Genomic DNA, 15,428 nt, shown 5'->3' with positions numbered 1-15,428 from the left:
TATGAGGTGATGTCACTATATGTTCCAGGAGTTCAATGGAGGCGTTTCAGACAGGGGGAGAGTGTGTGAACTTTGGGATTTTAGCCTTTGCAGACCCTTTACATGCACAACAACCTAACACACTACAGGAAAGGTAAAAAACCCTCAAAGCACAACAGGGCCCCTATCAGGTTTCTAAAAAATACATTGTAAAGCCAAATTATTTTGAATGTTGCCACAAACCATTACAAGGTGGTACAACACAACATAAAATGGGACAAAATTAGCCCTGAAGTGGCGGGGGCTGAACAATAAATATGCTTGGCATTTTATGGGTGTTTTCTTTATCCGTATATCAGACAGTCTAGTTATTCAAAATGTTGGAAGGGATCCTAAAAAAAAACATTTTTGTCTATTGTTATTTATTCAATATCAGTATACTTATTTGTGTGTGTGAGCTAATGTCATCTCATCAAACTGTCACATATATTCATATCATGTAACTGTCATACACTGTTTATCTGTTACCTTGAGTGTGTCCTTACCGTCAGCATCGGGCTCAGTGTGGACCGTGGTGGTGGTTTTGAGGCAGTCTTGACTCCGGCTGATGGTAGTGAACGTCTGACTCATTTCCTGTACAGTGCAGGCCTCCATGGAGGAGGGCCGCGCGGCACAAAGAGGCTGCGGCGGCTCCACAGAGCTGCAGGGGAACACATCGACGCTCTCGCCTCCTTTTGGGTGTTTATGCAAGTTGGTATCTGCACCGGACATACAAATTGAACAAATCTTCATCAAAACTGCAAAAAAAAAGCTAGCGATTAACAAAAGAGTTCAGAGATGAAGGTATACCTATAACTGTTGGGAAAACATTCATAGGGATGTCAGTTAAAGATAAGTCTTCGGAGGAGATCTGCTCTGAAAAATTGGTGAAAAAAACATTTCATTTTTACCAAAGCGCCAAACAGTGGTGGAAAATAAAGGTAGGCCTATACTTGTTTTTAACTTGAGTATTGATTTTCTGATACTTTATACTTCTACTCCATAACAATTCAGAGGTAGTTACTGCAATTTTGAACATTTATCTGAAAGCTTGAGTAACTTACTTTGCATTAATGAGACTTTAATACTTCATCTAAATTCACAAGCGACAAAGCAATCTTTAAAGTAATGAGTTTAGCTTCACCTTCACTAGCTGCAAAAAACACCTTAACCCTTCAATAATAACACAAATATATGATATAAAGAATGCAATGGGCCATTATGCAGAACGACTGATATTACTTTTTGTACTTTGAATATATTTTATGCTTAAATGTTTGTTCTTTTGCTTAAGTAACATTTTCAAATCAGGATTTTACTGGTGACATTTATGCAATATTGCGTCACTGTGGTATTTATAGACTATCCTAATTGAATGACAATGACTGTTTTGTGAATTTACCTGCAATGGAGTCGTCAGGTAAAATGGGACACTCAGAAGCATCGGTCGGTGAGTCACAGATGTTTGGTTTGACTTCATTTACATCTTCCATCTTTCCATTCAGAGCTAGACAATCCAGTTTTCCATCCATCCTGCTTCAAGCTCGGTAAATGAAAGACAACAAATCAGGACCGTTTAATCTGAGACAAACTATAAAATATAACAGTTATATATATATATTTGTTTTATTCTTATTTTACTCATATCTTTTCATTTATATATATTTTATAATTGTGTCTGTTCATTGTTAATATTCATTTTTTAAATGCATCAGCCTGCCTTTTTTATGTCTGTGAATGAAATCATAACCTTAAACCTTTACTACTTACTTACTTCCTTATTTATAATTCACTTAATATTATGAAATTAAACCGCCTCATTCTCTACCGCAGAGTCAGATGTGTATTTGAGGTTTCATAGCTGTTAGTGATGAGTGGACATCTCAGAAATGGCGGAGAAGTTAATCTATTATTAATCAGCATTTTCAAAACATTTACAATGATGAGAGGCAGCACAGGGATATTCTGACAGCTATATGAGAATGTGAGACCTTGATTACACTTTTCATCAATTATTAATGTAATACTTACTTCCTGTGACATCTTGACAGAGGTTTTTTTATTTGCAGAAAAAACAGAAAACACCTCGAGGCAACTATCTCAAATATTTTATCATAATGACTATTTCTTTCTTCTTGTACTTATTATCTATTAGGTCATAAGATGAAATCATTTATAGGTGATACCGAGGATATAAATAGGGTATAATGTAGTATCGTGTTAAAATGAATGAGTCAAGTTAAAATGATTTAAATGTAATGAACTATAATTCTGTTTATTTGATCGAAGGAATAGATAAAAGCTGTAACATATTGAAAACTAAAGATTTGTTTGTCATTGTACTGGAATCCAACGCCCACAGTGGTTATCCCTCACTATTGCTGTCTGTATGGAGAATATTGTAAAATACAAATTGTACTCACTTCTCATGACATTTTGTAGAAGTATAGCAATCCACTATTCAGCGTTTATCATAGACGCATCCCTCAGTGAAATCTCAGCATTGGAGGTTTAACTGCAACATACAGCCTCTCTCTCCCTCTCTCTCTCTTTATCTGTGTGTGTGTGTTTTTTTGTGAATGTGTGTGTGTGTGTGTGTGTGTGTGTGTGTGTGTGTGTGTGTGTGAAATAACAGAAACATGAATGGTTTTAATGTTTTTGCTTTTTAAGGCACCTGTATTTCTCCTCCTGTACACACATAACTTTTTAGATATAATGTGTAATATTACTTTTAATATCATATATTTTAAATAATTTATGTGAATTATATATTGTTCTATTTATATTTTCGACCAATCTCTGGCACAAGACTTCCTTAAAACAATAATACATGTATATCTAATAGGAACTAAAGTACACATATAGTAGCATGATTATCAATAAACTAGTATCATCCTATATTCCTCACTGTATTCTATATATTCCCCCCCTATACAGCATTATTGTGACGACAATAATAGAAAAACCACTGATTTGATTTGTGCTGCTAGTATACAGTATTTTCCGCACTAAACGCATTTGTTAAACAATCCAACAGGTGGCAGTAGTGTGCCGTTTGATGGTTAATCTGTCACCGAAGAAGAAGAACACATGACCAACGACCAATGACATTCGTGGATTTTTACGAGTAGTAACGAGTTCAGCCGGTTATGACCGATGTTATTTCCGTGTACATCTTAGCTGAACGCTAGCTATCGAGCTAATTCGTTCACTGTTTTGGTGTTGCATCTGTTTTCTTTCCATTACAAATTGGTGAACGATCCAAGCGTGTAACGTTTGAAGATCTCCCATAATGGTAAGTAAGCGATAAAAGCAGCTTCTATCAAAGTTAGCTAATTTAAAAAAAGAAGACTAATACGTTAACGTCAAACGGCCGTAAGTTGACATCCCAGAGGAGACTGTTGTGATGCTACTCAGTTAGCTTTTAGCGTTTAAATACAAGTCATTATGATGCCTTAAAATGACTTTACAGCGTTAGCTAAATTCAATGTACTTTTCATAACTCACTGTGTATGTGGTACAGCAAAGTAAGCCACTTTGGCATCGTTAACTGACGTTTTAGCCAGCTGATGCTAATTGGCTAATGTTACCTAGCATGCTAACAGATCCATATAACATACAAATAAGATAAGATTGACTTTATTAGTGCCAATTGTCTGTCAAAGCAGCATGTAAACAAGGCATTGCAAATAATGTGAAAGTAAACGATAGTAGAACATAATAAAATCTCACAATAGAAAATGAAACAGAACTAACAAGTACAATATATACATGTTGATAGTAAAAGATAATCAAAGCAGTTTTTATTATTACTCGGAGTTTGCCGTTTACTCTACGTGCTGGTTACCTTGACAACTACTAATATTTTGAACAGTATTCTTAAGTCTTTCTTGCTGGATATTACAGTATGAATAATATACAGTATAAATAAAGGATGATAAGTTAACAAAGTCGGCTATACAAATCTGCTACCTAAGCCTAGTATTACATGTTAAACACCATGCTCTGGCCCTTACAGTGTAATAAACATGTTTGTATTTGACTAACATTATAGAAACAGGAGTGCACATTTTTCTGACAGCAACAGGAAGAAGGATCTGTTTCACTTGACTGGAGATTCATTTACTTATACTGTTAAAAATGTATGGTTGGGGAAATTCAATGCAGAGACTTAGATAGGAGAAGATACTGAGCAGCAACACTGTATTACAGCAGAACTACTCTTCAAAGTAGTGGTATTGTGAAAACCCAAATATGGTTTTGTCACTTAAACAGCCTTCTGCTCTATTTGAGAGAAACTTGTCCTGCAGCTCAGCAGTCAGTTATGCAGGTGTTGTCTATATGTTTACCAGTTGTTATGTGTGTTATAATACATATTAGAAACAAGTCCTGTTTCTCTCTTGAGGCCAGGAAAAGGCTAGTCACTGTGACCTTTTCACCTGTGCTGGACTATGGTGATCTATTTTATATGAATGCGCCGGCCAATTACCTCACCAAGATAGATGCCGCCTATCATAGTGCACTAAGGTTTGTGACAGACTGTAAGACTTTGACTCATCATTGTACCCTGTATACAAGGGCTGGGTTGCTTTCACTTACTGTACGGCGGCTAAATCACTGGTATCTTTTTATTTATAAAGCAATGTTAGGGAAACTTCCGTCTTACATCTGTTCCCTGATCTCACAGCGTATTGTAAATGGCTACTGCCTGAGATCTAAAGCTGTGGTTGTATTACATGTGCCAACAGCTAGGACTGTATTAGGAAATACAGCTTTTAGATGCGCAGCGCCGCTAGCATGGAACAGTCTACAAAAGGAATGGAAGCTAAGCAGTTTGATTCCATTTCATGTTTTTAAAGCTAGGATAGACGCTATACAATCAGAAAATATTGTCTGTAAATGCTACTAGTATACAAACTGTAGTATCATATAATGTCCTTTGTTTTCTGTCATGTTTGTATTAATGTTTGGAACTAATTGAAGCAGGTCACCATTGTAAAAGAGGTCTATGATCTCAATGGGTTTTATCTGTATAAATAAAGGTTTTGAATTGAATTGAATTGAATTGAATATTGTACTTTCAGGACAGCGAAATGTCTGACCTTGACCATGCACCAGGGCCTGAGAACAGCAGCATGGACGGGGAGAACGCACCCCTGTACTGTATCTGCAGGAAAGCAGACATCAACTGCTTCATGATGTAAGTCCGTTTTCTCTTATCACCGCATATGGATGCACCGATGCTCATACACTCATTCTTTTATTTGCTTCTCCCACTGACAGCGGCTGTGACAAGTGTAACGAGTGGTTCCATGGCCACTGCATTAACATCACTGAGAAGAAGGCGAAGGCAATCAGAGAATGGTATTGCATGAAATGCAAAGGTAAGGAGAAGATGTTTTTTCTGTTGTCACAGCATTTGAAAATGCCATGCTTAACATTAAGTACATCACAATGTCATGACAATCCTGCGTCACTATTCCCCCTGTCACCAGGTAAAAACCCCTCTCTGGAAATAAAGTACAGAACAAAGAAAAACCGAGAGAAGGAGGTTGAGTATGACAGAGGATCGGACAGAGGATCGGACAGACAATCAGACAGACAGTCGGACAGACAGTCGGACAGACAGTACAGCACCCCGAGTACTCCTGACTATAAGAGTGAAAGGCGGCGTGGATCTAAAGTAAGTCGCATTTCTGACCTAATTATTAAGGTTTGACTGCAACATCCCAAGAGCATCAAAAAAGTATACAAAATAAAGAGCGTGAGATCTTTCAAATGATTACGAATGATTGAATCTAGAGCACCAGGGCTCCATCTGATTGGCCACATATGTTAACATGCAGAGCGTTAATGAATGGGACAATTAATAGCATGTATGGCAGTTCAAGCAGTCTTTGAGATACATGTACTGCAAAATGCTAATATAGATTACAATAGATGTTTGATATATTGTGCAGCCCCATTGTTCAGCTGGTCTTCATCTTCCTCAATGTTATGTAGGATGTAAAACAAAGCACATTTCTTAGGATACAATGGCTCTTATTGTCCATTGTTTGCTTTTCGTCAGGTGAAGCGTTCAGTGCGAATGTGTGGGGAGTGTGAGCCGTGCAAGAGGACGGAGGACTGCGCCACATGTGACTTCTGTAAGGACATGAAGAAGTTCGGAGGCCCCAACAAAATCAGGCAGAAGTGCAGGTTCAGGCAGTGTGAGGTCCGAGCCAGGGTAAGTCACTCTATTTGACTTACAAACTTAATTCTACGAGCGAAAGTGTAGCAGAATATTTGACATTTTTGCCCCGTTAACTTTTTACATTTTTAGCTTCATGTGACTTAATCAAGATTTTTTATGGATGCACTTCATTTCATCCAGTCATCTTAGAAACACCATGACAAACATATTCTTGTCCCCTAAATTAGTAGTGCTCTGTAATATTAATCATGCATATAATATATTATACGGTACCTTTTTAGACACACAGTGGTTTGTAAATGAGACTTTAAAAGCTTAAAAGGTATCTGTTGTTCATTCCTGAAGCGATTAGCTGATGTATTTATGCACTGTCTTGTGTTTTCCTTGGAAATGTGACACCTGTTGCTTGTTGTTGTGTACAGAAAATGCTTCGTGTGAAAGACGAGGAATTGGCTTTGCAAGAAAGGAGGGAAAACAACTACCACAGACGGAGGCGATACTCTGACGACTACGACAGCGAGGCGGAGCTCTACCAGAAGTACAAGTCATCAGGGAACAACAACAGCATGGTATCTAACAGCATCTTGTTGCTTAGAAACGTTAACAGCTAAAACACTTGATCTGGAAATATTATGTTGAGTCTTTATTGCTCTCCTCTCACCAAGGGATGGAACAGTGATGAAGAGGATGAGGTGCCTTTCAGTCCTGTCATGCGTAAGAAAGCTGTGAAGGTGAAGCACGTCAAGAGAAGAGAGAAGAAGTTTGACAAGAAAGTGAGTTCCCTTGAACAATTATCATCATCATTTGAAGTTCTGCCAGGTGTTCGCATGGTAAATGATAGTAACACATATTATAACATGTCCTTGTTTTTCTAATTATCTAGAAGGAGTCCCGGCGGCACAAACAGAAGCAGAAGCACAAAGACAAAACCAGATCCAGTGAGAAGGGCGAGCTGCGGGACAGCACGGGGCAGCGGCAGTGTCTCGGGCCGAGCTGTGTGCAGCCGACAAGAGCCGGCTCCAAGTACTGCTCTGAGGAGTGCGGCATGAAGCTAGCCGCCAAGTAAGGACTCCTACTTTCACCAGTCATGCACTTTATTCCATCAAGGCATCTTGTCACGATTAGCCCGTCGTGAATGATTGCGATTCACGACATTACCCAAATATTATCATCAAATATGCTTAAAATGACACTTAAACATACTGGATTCACTGTAGTCTTAAAGGTAGGTAGGTAAGAATGGAGAAACCAGCTCGAGTGCGCTAGAATTTGAAAGTACGCAGCCGAAAAAAATCTGCCCCTTCCTTCAGACTTCCTTACAGAGCCCCTCCTCCAACACACACGAACGCGCACATGACCAATGAGGGCACGAGATAAGTTTGTGCACAGATGGAAGGCTGACAGGCAGGTAGGCCATCCAGTTACTTTAGCCGGCTCAGATGATTGGTCGTGCTTTTTACAGCGCCACGGCTTCCACAGATGACATTTTTTAATGGATTTATTGTCAAAGCATTTCATGTATTCGTTGCTATCGGGATGTTAAGAGCATTCCATGGAATATAACAAAAAGTGGTTCTGAAGTGAATTACCTACCCCACCTTTAAGAAACCAATATTTAGAATTCATCTCAGATGTGACATGTCTTTTTGGAGTAAATCAATCAATCAATCAATCAATGTTTATTTATATAGCCCAATATCACAAATGTTACATCTGTCTCAGTGGACTTCACAGTGTGTACAGAATATCAGTATGACAATACGACACCCTCTGTCCTTAGACACTCACATCGTACAAGGAAAAACTTCCAGAGAAAACCCACAGTTTAAAGGGAAAATGGGAGAAACCTCAGGGAGAGCAACAGAGGAGGGATCCCTCTCCCAGGACGGACAGACGTGCAATAGATGCCGTGTGTAAATTGAAAAGATAATACATTTGCAACATAGGTAAACCAAATGTTTGGAAATGCATGTGTGTATAATAGGAAGATGAATCCACGAGGATATCCATCCAGGACCTATGATCCAGGACCTATGTAAACACACTTCTATTAGAGCCCCCACTACTTACAAATAAAATAGCAACATTGTGTGATTTTGTAAATCAGATCATTTCTGTATTTAAAAAGACAAAAGGTTCCATACCATGATAGAAAGCTAGACGGCTTTTTTGAGTCACTCCTGAAGATGTTCCGAATGTTCCTGATGATGGAAATTCACCACAACTTCTTCAGCCACAATAGATCTCTATATTCTCCCTCCTCTAAGATGCCTGCTTAGAACAAAGACAAGACAACTTATCTTAGGTAGAAGTGTAATACATTTTCTATTCTTTGGAGTATTTACCAGTAAAAATGATCTTTTAATTTAGAAACCAAATGGCCAAAAGCTGTTTTTAATCCAGTTTGTGATTCCCTGATAGAACTATAGCTCCACCTAGTGCTAGAAAAGGAAAATGCTGGTAAAATGATCACTGCCTTCGAGTCTTTTTTTGTCTTTGTCACCATTATGTTTGATGTAGTGTCCCTGTCCATAAGACGCTTTACTGTTTATCCCAGACAACCTAATTACGATCATTTATCGTTCATTTTGCTCCACAGCCGGATCTATGAGATCCTGCCTCAGCGCATCCAGCAGTGGCAGCAGAGCCCCTGCATCGCCGAGGAGCACGGCAAGAAGCAGCTGGAGCGAATCCGCCGCGACCAGCAGAACGCCCGGCTGCGCCTCACAGAGATGGAGCGGCGCTTCCACGAACTGGAAGGCATCATCGTCAAGGCCAAGCAGCAGGCGGCCCAGCTGGACGAGGAGGTGAGGGGGGGGGGGCTCAAAGTCAACTTTATTGTCAATCTTTCAGTTTGTGTGTACAGACAGAGAGATCGAAATACCGTTTCCCACAATCCCGAATACAAAAACAACAATTATATATTAAAAATATGTATGCCATTATGAATATACCTATATACACACAGGGGAGAGAGTTCAGCCTCCTGGAAAAACAGCTCAGCATGTTGTAATTATTTTTCTAACATGCTTCTAATGAGTCTTGTCTTGTTCTTTATTTTAGGGCCTGTATCCTATTGTTTGAAAACTGACAGCATATGACACATTAGCATTGACCCCTTGCTTTTTATTATCTATACCAGGCATCCTCAAAGTCCGGACTCCGATCCGGACCGAACCACAACTGTCTCTGGACTCAGAGCAAATTATACTTTTCATATGTATTATCTGCGTTATCTGCGAGACATCGCCACAACGCAACGAGTCAAAATGATCCGCTATGTCCATAGACTGCAAACAGCGCTCTGCATGTCCTGTTCCACTGTCTGTGTGTGTCTGTCAACGCATTGGTCCAATCACATTCAGCATCCCGTCAGCGTTTTTTCCCCCCAAACAATCTGCGAATCAGAGGCACAGTAGGGCGGGTCTTCGCAGAATGCGGGTGGGAAAAATGTGTGTCTCGTCTCTTTCAACCTGTCTGAGTCAGAGCGAGAGTTAACAGCTCATCTAGTTCCATCTGTACTGTAGCTAGTAGCCTAGTTTCACCTACCGGGGTGGCAACTGACACCCTAAAAATAGGCCTTGCCACCCCAGCTGCCACCCCAGTTGGCAGCTTTGTTTTGAAAGAAAAGTTGTGACTCATCGGACATTTATGAGAGAAAGTCTCTAATGTCCGAGTGCAAGTGAATGCAGCACAAGATGCACGTCATGTAACCCCTCCCCCTGGCGCGAGCATGGAAATATGATTGGCGGCGATTTCATTTGAACTGGACGGCACAAAACGAGAAGCATTCGGACCCAAGCACTGAAGGAATGAGGTATTTGCGGTCTGCAACGACAGAGAAGAGACTGTCAGTTTGGCTGTACTCAGCATTGAATCAAAACGCACTAAAGCTGTTGATCTTGTGCGTAAATATATTTTTTTCTTTGAGGGGTCTGCCCCCAAAAAACAGTTTTAAGTCCTGAGAAAGTCAAACTGTGTAAAACTACACTGCCCAGCCAACAGAAAGTAACCACTTTGATTGAACTAGGCCAGTAGGTAAGGACTTTCCACTGGATAATAACTGCAGTATAAAAGAATGCATGACTGAAGTGATGGCGACCATGTTGAAGGCAAACAAAAAGAGGAAATAACAGGTCAAGCAAATCCCCCTCCCAGATTCCACAGCAACCAGAAGAACATAAACACTGGCTGGTGATTTGATTCATCAGCTTTGTGATGGAATAAAAAATGCACAGTGCATTTCCTTAGCTGTGGATAAGTCCACTGACACCACTGACAATGCTCAGTTGCTGGTGTTTGTGAGTTTTTATGATGAGGCAAAGGGGGAGTTTGTTGAAGATGTGTTGGGCCTGACGAACCTCAGTGGACACAGAAGGGGGCAAGACATTTATAAAGCAATAATGAATGCTGAATGAAAGAGGGTGCAGCTGCCTTTATTCTAACTGTGCAGCTCTTACACTGCGACTCTGAGGGATCAAGCACAGACACAACAACAATGAAAACTGCTGCATCCAGAGACTTTTTGTTATTGCAACCTCGTGTTAAGAATCTTGTTGCAATTGTTTAAAAGTTTGAATGACCGTAATAAACGGACCTTTGTCTTATTGAAACATTTATTTTGGACCTTTAAGATTTGTATTTGAGTACCCCTGATCTATACGTTGTCATAGCAACTTAAAATCAGCTGCTGTCTAGAGAAAATGGTGAGTTAGGCAAATATGCAAAGAAACACAATATCGATATAAAGTCTTTTCAGATATTTTCTTTTATTGCGTGCAAGCAATACGACTCCTTCTGAGTGCGTCCTGTTCTGTTTTATAGGGAAACATCAAAGATCATTTACATGACAGCACAACAACATGTGGTCGCCCTATGGCAGTAAGCTAAACTCACACCAAGACAACAGTTGGGTGTCGCAGTTACCCCCCGAGAGCAGATGTCTTCCTTTCCCCCTGGCCTTCCTGTAGTGTCTTAAAACCCTTCGTGAACACATCGGTTATCACACATCCATTTCTTCGCCATTCCCAGGATACCACTTTGTTAAAAGTTACATTTCATTAGGATTACACTGTATTAAGCTTTAATACTTGCCCTAACAATGTGCTGCGTATGTGTTTCTGAGCATGTATGCTTTCAATGGTTAGGGTCAGCGTTTCCGTCAGGGGGGCGTCTTGCCGTCATTTGACGCCCTTATTCAGCTCGGAACGCCCTGAACTCGAGCCGAGGCCGTCCACAAAAATAAATAATTCGAGAGAAGATCGAGTTTTTATCGCTTGAAATTACGAAAAGCAAAAAGGACAAAGACATCCCTCTGTTGGAGGGGCAAAGGAGTCTGGTGGGATTCTGTTCGCCGCCAGCAAAGCGTGTTCCTGTGACGGAAAGTGTACTGCCGGCGAGCCTTGACGGGGGGTGCTAGTGGACCACGCGTGTGAACTGCGCCGGAGCCTCGCAGTGGCGAAACGGAGGCTCCGTGGTAAACTGTGGTAACATGACGAGCCGTTTAGGAGCCGGTTCTTCTTAGTGAGCCGAGCCAATTGAGCCGGAATTCCCATCACTGATACGTAAAGAGATAGTATCTATAAGGGACGGTCACGGCTCAATTTAAAAATTCAAGTCACGTGACACGACGTGACGTTACCCCGCCCTCCCAGCCCTGGTCTGGCGGAAACACTGGTTAGGGTTGTTATTTAATCTGTCCCATACACACACAGAAAAATATCCCACAAGATCAAATACTTTTTATTAAATGCTTTTGTCTCTATGTGCAGTGTAATGAAAACGACAGCGAGGACACAGACCTGCAGATCTTCTGCGTGTCTTGCAGTCATCCCATCAATCCAAAAGTGGCACTGAGACATATGGAGAGATGTTACGCAAAGGTGAGTGTTTTCAGAAATCCTGATAGAACATATCATCTTTAACAAAAAGCAATTGGGCGGGTATTAAAATGTCTCTCCTGTATGATTATCTTGACAGTATGAGAGCCAGACTTCCTTTGGCTCCATGTACCCTACAAGGATAGAAGGGTAAGAGAAATAAATCCTCTCCACATGTTTAACTTGACTTTGTTCAGTCGCTTTACTAACATTTCTTGATCTTTTCCACAGAGCAACGAGACTCTTCTGTGACGTGTACAATCCCCAAAGCAAAACGTATTGTAAGAGGCTTCAGGTTCTGTGTCCGGAACATTCCAGAGACCCTAAGGTCAGTGGAAACCCCTCGGACTCATGTATGATAACCACAATCGATAGAAAACCTGCTAAAACCTAAAATATTCATTGAGAATTGAGAAAGAAAGAAAAAAGTCCCAGTTAGAAATAAATTAGGAGGAAATTCTGAAGAGAAACTGATAAATGATTCATGGACAAAGTTTGTCTTTTGTTATATTTAATAAAGTAATAAAGGAAATCGATCTGAAATGCAGGAACAGAGCTACTTCATCCTCGGATGATAAAGGTTCTGCACCCAGAACACAGCTCACAGTCACACTCTATAGTACAAAGAAATCCAACTGGTCCCACCCTTAAATTCCCTTCGGCATCATCTACACATCCCCAGCATTATATAAATCCCCCTCGTCCTTAACCAGTTGCATACCCCCCTTATACCTTCTGTAGGAGCCAAAATGCTTGTTGTCTTAAAATGTATGGAAAGGGTCTTATAAAAGGTCTTAAAGCAGTGCTTCTCAAAGTGTGGTCCGTGAGCGCCCCCTAGTGGTCCGTGAGTATATTGGTACAATTTCCCATTTTAAATAAATTAATAAATTAAAGTTTTCCGCACTCTCGCGGGAATATCTCCGCAATGGAGCGAGCTTAAGTTTCACTTTCGATGGTATGATATAGCCCAGCGCAACACCTTCATCACACATGTTGCCACTTGTTTGTACCATTTTCAGGCGATTTGTAATCTGTTCTAGAAAAACGATGTGATTTTGGATATTTGTGGAGTTAGGTGGTCCGCGAGTGTTTTTTTATTGGTTAAGTGGTCCTTGGTATGAAAAAGTTTGAGAAACACTGTCTTAAAGGTATTACATTTGACTTCAGGATTCCTGCATATACCCTGGAGGGTGAATTTGCTCTGATTGACTGTATTGACTATGATTGACTGATTGACTCCCTATGAGTTATGCCGCTGAGAGGCTAAAATGTGCTCTTTGCTGTGTATAAGAGTCCGAAGTCATTCATAGTGTTTAATAAAACGCAAACAAACAATGTACAACTCCCGACCTGTATCAGAGCAGATTCACCCTCTTCCTACATCATATGCTCCCAAACCGGCATCCAACAGGTGACCTGAATAACAATAAACCACACCCACGTGACCATTGCCGGAAGTGATAAACAATAAGAATTAAACGCGATGCAAACAGAAATGAAGATAATAATACAAATAATAAGAAATGGCAAAACAAGCATTTTGGCTCCTACACCTTCCTTTTGCCCTCCTGAAATGTAAATCCTTAACATATGTCTCTGTTAAACACTTACAAGACTAAAAATACAATTTAACAGTGTAAAAGGCAATCAGATTATAAGACTATATGTTTTATATGATAATTTGACACGACACCGACCTCCACTGGGAGATTCTGTGTTTCCCAGCCCTGTTGTACTGCTTCGGCTGATATATCCTCGTAAGCTTCATCCGCTGCAGCCTCCCATGGTGCAGTTAATTTGACGATGTGCAGGGACATTTGTGAGGTTGACCACATGATCAAATCTGGCCTGCGATTAGTTGTGATGATCCCTGGAGAAAACTAATGTTCATGTCCTCAGATGACAATACATTAATCTGACTTCTTTCTGTGGATTGACATGACTGCACATAGTCCCTTGATCCTCCTTAGCAATGGTCTGTTCTCCTTAGCAGGTAAAATGACCCACGTCCGGAATGTCCAAATTGACCAATCAGAATCGAGTGTTCAACTAAGCCCTATAACCACAGTGTGACCTACGTTTTTCATTGCCATATCTACACTGTAGCTAATGTGCAAATGACAATAAAGCCTTGAATCTTAATGGTGAAATCTGTTCGTACAGTCCGCTACATAGTAGAGTTAATGTGCAGATGGTTAATTGATGTTTTTTTTGTTTTTAGATCCAAGGGGATGAGGTGTGTGGGTGTCCTCTGGTGAAGAACGTGTTCGAGCTGACCGGAGATTACTGCAGGGTCCCCAAAAGGAAATGCAACAAACATTACAACTGGGAAAAGCTCAGGAGAGCGGAGGTGGACCTGGAGCGAGTCCGGGTGGTAAGTCGAACACCACGACTGCTTCTTTTGGTTCTAACCGACAACAAATTTGATATTTCCGAATCAGATACATGTTTATTAGCAGGTAGATACATTTACATAAAAGTAAAACAACAATTAAAGCACAGATAGAGAACTAGAAAAAATACGATATAATACTTTAATGGTCAGATCAAGTCTGAAATGTGACTTGCATCACAGCAGCTCCATGTGTGACATCAACATAGACAGATATCAAGACACAATGCATGAAAAACAAACATTTAACATAACAGCACGATCACTGAGAGAAAACATGCTCAAAGAGCCTTTAGCGTGCATTTGATCTGGGATTTAGCTCTGTGTTTACTGTGAGGGTTGACTGGAGCACAAAGGATGCTTCAGTCTGACGTGTGGTTTGTTTCTGTCCACAGTGGTACAAGTTGGACGAGCTCTTTGAACAGGAGCGTAACGTCAGGACGGCGATGACCAACAGAGCCGGTCTGCTCGCTCTGATGCTTCACCAAACTATTCAGCACGACCCCGTGACCACCGATCTCCGTGGTAACAAGGATAGGTAGTCTGCACCTGTACTCTGATCACTGTACGTGATTTGAGTTTTAAAGATTTAAATGAAACTATTAGGTCCAAAACAGATTTTCTAACTAGATAATTATTTTAAAATGTTTGTATGATAATTAACTGAAAGAGGTAAATGGATATATATTTTCCTGACTGTGATGGATGCTGCTGATTGATAACGGCTGTTTTTGGTATGATCGCTCAGAATAAACACTTTGATGTATCTGCTATTTGTTCTATAATTTCTTTGAGCAGCATGTATACTATACAGGTATCTTTGATTAAAGTTACTGACCGAGAAGTGTAGTTGTATCGGTCCTTCTTCAAAACAATCACTGCTGTTTTCAAAGGGGTAAACATGGTTGCACACATGAATGTAAGCAAGGAAAGGCTGATTTTAAGA

At 40.3% G+C, this 15,428-nt stretch overlaps 1 protein-coding gene across 1 annotated transcript; it reads left to right on the top strand.

Moving 5' to 3' along the window:
• Positions 1-3,148: 3,148 nt before the first annotated feature.
• Positions 3,149-15,255, top strand: cxxc1b (CXXC finger protein 1b). The gene is made up of 14 exons (XM_034212250.1): positions 3,149-3,313; positions 5,103-5,218; positions 5,302-5,402; positions 5,514-5,701; positions 6,089-6,244; positions 6,634-6,780; positions 6,877-6,984; positions 7,095-7,273; positions 8,811-9,018; positions 11,983-12,093; positions 12,191-12,240; positions 12,322-12,418; positions 14,312-14,464; positions 14,878-15,255. Exons 1-14 carry the CDS (start codon positions 3,311-3,313, stop codon positions 15,022-15,024), a joined length of 1,764 nt encoding a protein of 587 aa, XP_034068141.1. The 5' UTR covers positions 3,149-3,310; the 3' UTR covers positions 15,025-15,255.
• The last annotated feature ends 173 nt before the right edge of the window (positions 15,256-15,428 follow it).

This window comes from Gymnodraco acuticeps, unplaced genomic scaffold (genome assembly GCF_902827175.1).
Source record: "Gymnodraco acuticeps unplaced genomic scaffold, fGymAcu1.1, whole genome shotgun sequence".
NCBI classification, from domain to species: domain Eukaryota; kingdom Metazoa; phylum Chordata; class Actinopteri; order Perciformes; family Bathydraconidae; genus Gymnodraco; species Gymnodraco acuticeps.
This window is presented reverse-complemented; position numbering and strand designations above follow the sequence as displayed.